This window comes from Chaetura pelagica, unplaced genomic scaffold (genome assembly GCF_000747805.2).
Source record: "Chaetura pelagica isolate M959 unplaced genomic scaffold, ChaPel_1.0 scaffold3, whole genome shotgun sequence".
Taxonomy (NCBI): Eukaryota; Metazoa; Chordata; class Aves; order Apodiformes; family Apodidae; genus Chaetura; species Chaetura pelagica.
This window is the reverse complement of record NW_009952974.1, coordinates 14612803-14621114: the sequence shown is the minus strand read 5'-3', so window position 1 is coordinate 14621114 and position 8312 is coordinate 14612803. Positions and strand designations below refer to the sequence as shown.

The window sequence follows — 8312 nt, the reverse complement described above, 5'->3', positions numbered from 1 at the left end:
GGAAAGAGTTCACAACAGCAGCATTAAGGAAACACACTACATGGTAGACAAATGTGTTGAAAATAAAATTTACCAATTTCGAGTTCAAACCAAGAATGAGGCAGGTGAAAGTGACTGGGTAAAAACAGCTGAAGTTGTTGTGAAGGAAGATCTGCAGAAACCAGTGCTAGACTTGAAGTTGAGTGGAGTGCTAACTGTAAAAGCGGGTGACCCAATTAAAATTGAGGCTGGAGTCAGAGGAAAACCACAGCCTGAAGTTGTATGGACTAAAGACAAAGATGCTACAGATCTAACCAGGTCTCCAAGAATCAGTATTGAAACAACTTCTGACACTTCTAAATTTGTTCTCACTAAATCAAGGCGTAGTGATGGTGGGAAATACGTGATTACTGCAACTAACGCAGCTGGTAGTTTTGTGGCATACGCTACTGTTATTGTCTTGGATAAACCAGGACCTGTAAGAAACCTGAAAGTCACTGACATTTCAAGTGATAGATGTACTGTTACTTGGGACCCTCCAGAGGATGATGGTGGTTGTGAAATACAGAACTACATCCTAGAAAAGTGTGAAAGCAAGCGTATGGTTTGGTCTACCTACTCTTCCGCTGTCCTAACAAACTATGCAAATGTGACACGCCTCATTGAAGGTAATGAATATATATTTAGAGTTCGTGCAGAGAATAAAATGGGCACTGGTCCACCAACAGAAACACACCCAATTATTGCAAAAACAAAATATGATAGACCTGGACGCCCTGACCCTCCTGATGTCACAAGAGTTAGTAAAGAAGAGATGACTGTAGTTTGGAATCCACCAGAATATGATGGTGGGAAATCAATTACAGGATATATCTTAGAGAAGAAAGAGAAACGATCACTAAGATGGGTTCCTGTTACTAAGACTGCAATTCCAGAGAGACGCAAGAAGGTGACAAATCTCATCCCTGGTCATGAATATCAGTTCCGTGTCAGTGCTGAAAATGAAGTTGGACTTGGAGAACCAAGCTTGCCATCAAGACCTGTAGTAGCAAAAGACCCAATAGGTATTAAACCACTGTATTCTACTCTATTTTGGTTTAAAGTGAACATAAAAGATTCCTAAATTACACAACTGTTTTCTTAACTGTAATTTTTATTGCTTTTCAGAACCACCTGGTCCTCCCACAAACTTGAGAGTGGTTGACAGCACAAAGACTTCCATAACCCTTGGCTGGGGAAAACCAGTTTATGATGGTGGTGCTCCAATTATTGGATACGTTGTGGAAATCAGACCAAAAGTTGAGGGTGCTGATCCTGAAGCAGGATGGAAACGATGCAATGTTGCTGCCCAAGTTATTCATACAGAATTTACAGCTACCAGCCTGGATGAGAACCAGTTATATGAGTTCAGAGTTTCTGCCCAAAACCAGGTTGGCCTTGGCCGACCAGCTGAACTGAAAGAAGCTGTGTCTCCCAAAGAAATACTTGGTGAGCTTTCCCATCCTTTTTATGAGAATTTATGTACAATCTTTATTTTCTCTGATTTTATTTTATTTCACTTGTCAACCTTGCATTTTATGTCTTTGTCTTTCAGAACCTCCTGAGATTGAATTGGATGCAAGTATGAGAAAGTTAGTCACAGTCAGGGCAGGATGCCCTATTAGACTCTTTGCCATTGTTAGGGGTCGCCCAGCACCAAAAGTCACCTGGAGGAGAATGGGTATTGACAATGTTATCAGAAAAGGACAAGTTGATCTGGTTGACACTATGGCCTTCTGTGTCATCCCCGATTCAACACGTGATGATTCAGGCAAATACTCACTGACACTTGTTAATGCAGCTGGAGAAAAGGCTGTATTTGTGAATGTCAGAGTCTTGGGTAAGTAATGAGAGAAATACCTGGAGACAGTTTTTTAACTGTAGTGAATATTAATTGCAAACATTTATATGGGCCCCATATGCTGCAGTTTTTCAGCACAAATCTATCAGCTAAAACTAACTCCCCCTGCATAGGAAGCTGTTACACCCCCTTTAATTTTAACTTATTAAAGAAGAAAAGACTAGCCTAAATTGAAATTTCTTTATAGATACTCCTGGACCTGTGTCAGACTTCAAGGTTTCAGATGTCACCAAGATGTCATGCCACCTTTCATGGGCACCTCCAGAGAATGATGGTGGTAGCCCAGTGACTCATTACATCCTGCAGAAACGTGAGGCTGACAGGAAGACCTGGGGAACAGTCACTGCAGAACTTAAGAAAACAAGTTTCCAAATAGCTAACCTTGTACCTGGAAATGAGTATTTCTTTAGAGTAACAGCAGTGAATGAATATGGGTCAGGTGTTCCAACTGACATACCAAAACCAGTTCTAGCCACAGATCCCCTAAGTAAGTATGCTTTATGCACATTTTATGCTTTTTGCTCTAATTGCATTTTTTGAAAGTTGGTGGTTTAAATTGGACAATGCTATAGCTACTCAATGATAAACATAAATATTTATGTTAGTTTCTGTCAAATAATATAATCTATGAATATAGTACCTTTGCAGTTATTAAGAATTTGGTTCTTTTCCATATTGTCCTTTCTGAGTTAGCATGGATAGCATCCAATAATTCAAGAAGTATTCAGTAGCCAAAAAATTTTGGAAAGTCAATGTTAAATGTGTCTCTTTTTTTTTCCCTTGAAAGGTGAACCTGATCCACCAAAAAAACTTGAAGTTACTGAAATTACAAAGAATAGTGCAACTTTAGGCTGGCTGCCACCACTACGTGATGGAGGCTCAAAAGTTGATGGATACATTGTTAGCTACAAAGAGGATGACCAACCAGAGGATCGCTGGACAGAGTATTCAGTTGTTAAAGATCTCTCCATTGTTGTAGCTGGTCTGAAAGAGGGAAAGAAGTACAAGTTTAGAGTGGCAGCTAGAAATGCTGTAGGAATAAGTTTGCCAAGAGAAGCTGAAGGAGTATTTGAAATTAAAGAACAACTGAGTAAGTAACAATTTAAATATGTTGCAATAGTCTGTTTTAATAATGACATGAGCAAGAGTTCTAATTCTTTCAGTGAGTCCCAGAAAGGCATATGATTTACAAAATCATCTGGAGGATTACGGTTAGCTGTACTGAATATTTTGACAGGTCAGAAAGGATGACAGTTGACCACTAATTCAGAATTATTTAAGGTTTGGTTTCATTTGGAACTAGAACATAGAAACTAAGGAGAAATAATAAATACCTTCAATGAATTTAAAGTGAGGAAGATTCAGAGTGGTAGTCTGGGGCTAAGAGTGGGAGCTGATTTAAGATAAGTGAAAACAAGTTGTTAAGCGAAAGGCAGGTAGGGCAGATTGGCCTAATGGTAGAGTTCCTGAGGGCCAGGAAGACATAGGGGTAAGGGGCAAAGTAGAAGAATCTTCTTTACTTGTGACATGGAAAGAGGAAGAGAGAGGTACAGGAGCAGAAAAAAATGCAAACTAGCCAGTGTTAGGAAGAAACACCAAACATAGTGCTGGAATTTGTTTTGGAAGAAATAAAAAAGATTCAGTGCAAAGAAAGTAGAAGGAGCTCTACTTGAAGAATAGTTCAAGGTATAAAATGATTGACTGTAGAAATAGATTTAGCTCAGTGAGAACTTCAGTCTTTCCTTTTCCCTCCTTCACATTTGCCTTGTAGAAAGCCAGCAGTAAATAAGCAATGACAAATTTCAGATATAAAGAGGAATTTTGTGTCATGCATGAATAGTCCACAAGTCTTTACATTAACATGTGAGAAGGCAATCCAAACTCAAAATATTCTCTTACAAACTGTAGAAGAATGTAAAAGTAAGAATGGAATAGGTACTGCTTTCTGCAGAATCTCTAGTTATCTGTAAGTGGAAACTAATTTAGAAATTATCAAATCATTTCTAGTGGTGATTCCACTTGAGAGAGAAGCAGAGAACTTTCACAGGAAAAAGAAGAAAAAGTAAATTAATATATTGCATAAGTTGAATTTATATTTCTGTGTGTGTTTTTTTTCCAGTCCCACCTAAGATCCTGATGCCTGATCATGTTCACATTAAAGCTGGAAAGAAACTGAGAATTGAAGCTCATGTATATGGGAGGCCTCAGCCAGTCTGTAAATGGTTGAAAGGAGATCAAGATGTAATTACATCCAGTCGACTTGCTGTGCACAAAGCAGAAAAGTCTTCTGTTCTTATCATTAAGGATGTGACTAGAAAAGATTCTGATTTTTACACTCTTACTGCAGAAAATAGCTCTGGTACTGATAGTCAGAAAATCAGAGTGGTAGTCATGGGTATGTCCTATTTGTTGTTTTTTTTTAACTCAGCTTTATACAATACTAGTTTTAGTATATTCCAGTGGTTGCCATTTTATTTCATCTCTTTTTTCTTAATATGCTTTTTTGTTGCAGATAAACCAGGTCCACCACAGCCTCCATTTGATATTTCTGAAATTGATGCTGATGCTTGTACTCTTTCATGGCATATACCTCTTGAAGATGGTGGCAGTAACATTACAAACTACATAGTTGAGAAATGTGATGTAAGCCGAGGAGACTGGGTAACAGCTTTAGCTTCTGTCACAAAGACAAGCTGCAGAATTGGAAAACTGATTACTGGAGAAGAGTACATGTTCCGTGTTCGTGCTGAAAATCGTTTTGGAATTTCTGAGCCACTTGCTTCTGGCAAGATGATCGCACAGTTCCCATTTGGTATGTCAGTTTTTGATAGCAGCATTTTTCTGTCTAGTACTGCTAAAAAGAAAGCATGTGACTGATACCCATCTCTGTATTTCTTTATAGATGTTCCTAGTGAACCAAAGAATGCACGTATTACAAAAGTCAACAAGGACTGCATTTTTGTTGCCTGGGATAGACCAGACAGTGATGGAGGCAGTCCAATCACTGGTTACCTCATTGAGCGCAAAGAAAGGAACAGTTTACTGTGGGTGAAAGCAAATGACACATCTGTACGCTCCACTGAATACCCTTGTGTGGGGCTCATTGAAGGCCTTGAGTATGCTTTCAGAATTTATGCATTGAACAGAGCTGGAGCAAGTAAACCTAGTAAACCAACCGAGTTTGTCACAGCAAGAGCACCAGTTGGTAAGCCAAACATACAGACTACAGTTTCTATGGTAATTTTCAATAAAGCTGCAAAATGTTATGATCTTCAGTTTGCCCTTGGATTTATATTTTCATGTTTACCATGACTGCACTGAGTACACTCAGTGGGTATGCTGTTTGTATGTAGGTATGTAGGTTGCAGCACTATTGAAGCTATTTTTTAATGTTAGTTTTTTAGGCAGAACAGACTATAACATGATCTTATTTGCCTTAGATCCTCCTGGAAAACCTGAAGTTATTGATGTCACTAAGAGTACTGTATCACTGGTATGGACAAGACCAAAGCATGATGGTGGTAGCAAACTTATTGGCTACTTTGTTGAAGCTTGCAAGTTACCTGGTGATAAGTGGGTTCGGTGCAATACAACTCCACATCAAATACCTCTAGAAGAGTACACTGCTACTGATTTGGAAGAAAATGCTCAATATCAATTTAGAGCAATTGCCAAGACAGCAGTTAATATTAGCCGACCTTCAGAACCTTCTGATCCAGTGACCATTCATCCAGAAAATGGTAAGAAGTGTAAAAGCATTTGAGAACTCTGATAAGAACTGTGCATATTGAACTAAGACTCATTTGAAGAATAAGATGTTTATCTCTTACTAGATTGATTAATTCTTGGGCTCTTTCCTTTCAGTTCCCCCCAGAATAGAGTTGGATCTTTCTATGCAATCACAGCTTACAGTAAAAGCTGGAACTAATGTCCGTCTGGAGGCAAATGTATATGGCAAGCCAATACCAACAATCACCTGGAAGAAAGAAGGAGAAGTTTTAAAGACGTCAGAAGGTGTTAAGATCACCACTAAGAGAAATCTTGCTACAGTTGAGTTGTTCAGTGTTAACAGGAAGCAGACAGGAGACTATACAATTACTGCTGAAAATGCAAGCGGATCAAAGTCAGCGACCATTAGGCTTAAAGTACTTGGTAAGCTAAAGGATATCTGCCGATAAATACATCTATTGTTAAATGATATAGCAAGAGATCGAGCTATAACAATGTGATGTTAATTCTTCTAGATAAGCCTGGCCCACCTGCCTCCGTTAAAATCAAACATATGTATGCAGATCATGCAATGCTTTCTTGGGAGCCTCCTCTGGAAGATGGAGGTTCAGAAATTACTAACTACATTGTAGACAAGCGTGAAACAAGCAGACCAAACTGGGCCCAAGTCAGTGCCAATGTACCCATTACAAGCTGCACAGTGGAGAAACTAATAGAAGGACATGAGTATCAGTTCCGCATATGTGCTGAAAACAAATATGGTGTTGGAGACCCTATCTTCACTGAACCAGCAGTTGCTAAGAATCCATATGGTAAGTCCTTTGTGGGCCAGCTTCATTAGTCGCTTGTTTTTTTGTGTACACCTAATGTGAATATGAATGTAACTTTCAAATAAATCTTCACAGATGTTCCTGGACCTTGTGATCCACCGATAATTAGCAATGTAACAAAAGACTTTATGACTGTTAGCTGGAAACCACCAGCTAGTGATGGTGGGTCCCCAATAACAGGTTATATACTTGAGAAGCGTGAAACTAAGGCTCTTAACTGGACAAAGGTCAACAGAAAACCTGTCATTGAAAGAACTGTTAAGGCTACTGGACTCCAAGAAGGAACAGAATACGAGTTCCGGGTGATAGCATTGAATAAGGCCGGACCTGGCAAGCCTAGTGCACCATCTAAAGCTGTGTATGCTCGTGATCCTCAATGTAAGCTAAAAGCCTCACATGTTTTCCATGATTATTTCCAAAAACTTTTGTACAGCATTTGGTATGATGACTTTGTTATTTTAATTCTCAGATCCTCCTGGCCCACCTGCTTTCCCGAAAGTGGTTGATACTACTCGTAATTCAATAAGCCTGTCATGGAGCAAACCAGCATATGATGGAGGAAGCCCTATTATTGGTTATCTAGTGGAATCAAAAAGAGCTGACTCAGACAACTGGGTCAGATGCAATCTACCCAAGAATTTACAGGCCACACAGTTTGTGGTAACGGGGCTGATTGAAGATACAGAGTACCAGTTCCGCGTTTATGCTGTCAATAAGATTGGATACAGTGATCCAAGTGATGTTCCTGATAAACACACTGCTAAAGACATTTTAAGTATGTTCACTGAAAAAAAAAAATAATAATACCTTGTTGACTTTTGCTGTAATTCATGGGATGGGGTCCAAAGACAGGATTTGTCACAGACCATGGAAACAAATTATGTTGGAATGTGTTGTTTCTCCAAAAATGTATACTAAAAGTGGCTAATTTGAAAGAGAATAGGGGTAGTTAGAAACTTAATAGACTGTGACTGCTGTCTGCTTTTTTAATTTGCATGTTGCTCTTCTGTCTCCTATTTTGGGTATGCAATAATGTTTTCTTTCTCTAATCCTAAAAGACTTTGCAGATCTCTCTTTTATCCTTAAAACTTTCAGTCTTCATCACAGAATCACAGAATGGTTTTGGTTGGAAGGGACCTCTAAGATCATCTAGTCCCAACCCCCCTGAAATGGGCAGGGACAGCTTCCACTAGACCAGGTTGCTCAAAGCCCCATCCAACCTGGCCTTGAACACCTCCGGGGATGGGGCTTCCACAGCCTCCCTGGGCAACCTGTTCCAGTGTCTCACCATCCTTACACTAAAGAATTTCTTCCTAATATCTAACCTAAATCTACCCTCTTACAGCTTAAAATCATTATCCCTCGTCCTATCACTACACACCCTGGTAAAAAGTCCCTTCCCAGCTTTCTTGTAGGCCCCATTCAGGCACTGGAAGGCCAACATAAGGTCTCCCCGAGGCCTTCTGTTCTCCAGGCTGAATAACCCCAGCTCTTTCAGCCTGTCTTCATAGCAGAGATGCTCTAGCCCTCTGATTATCTTCATGTCTTCTAAATAATTTGAAGCCACGATTAATATTCTAACCACCTGTGTTGTAAACTATTTAATTGTATGACACTTAACCCCTCAAGAGCCATGCTGGCTTTTGTACCCCTTTTGCTGTGTGTACAAAAGCATTGTTTTGCAAGACTGTCTTGGTTCAAGATAAGCAGTACAGTCCAGGAGGCTTTGAAACTTCTTTGATTTTAGAGGTACCAGGAAACCTCTTCATATGATAAGGCAAATGATAGAAAAAGCAGGAAAAAAAGGAATTTAAATCAGTGCAAAAGATGCTAAGTTTGAAAGATCTTGAAATTATAGTCAGGACACTAACACT

The 8312-nt window shown here is 39.4% G+C and overlaps 1 protein-coding gene across 1 annotated transcript in view; it reads left to right on the top strand.

Annotated features, from left to right (window-relative positions):
* Positions 1–8312, top strand: part of TTN (titin) — a 248597-nt gene that overhangs the window by 185946 nt on the left and 54339 nt on the right. Inside the window, exons 257-269 of the mRNA XM_009996323.1 lie at positions 1–1043; positions 1147–1467; positions 1574–1858; positions 2067–2366; positions 2667–2969; positions 3999–4274; positions 4392–4691; positions 4782–5084; positions 5320–5619; positions 5744–6031; positions 6124–6420; positions 6514–6816; positions 6908–7213. Of these exons, the coding sequence (XP_009994625.1) occupies positions 1–1043; positions 1147–1467; positions 1574–1858; positions 2067–2366; positions 2667–2969; positions 3999–4274; positions 4392–4691; positions 4782–5084; positions 5320–5619; positions 5744–6031; positions 6124–6420; positions 6514–6816; positions 6908–7213 (4625 nt within the window). The remainder of the gene's footprint in view (positions 1044–1146; positions 1468–1573; positions 1859–2066; positions 2367–2666; positions 2970–3998; positions 4275–4391; positions 4692–4781; positions 5085–5319; positions 5620–5743; positions 6032–6123; positions 6421–6513; positions 6817–6907; positions 7214–8312) is intronic.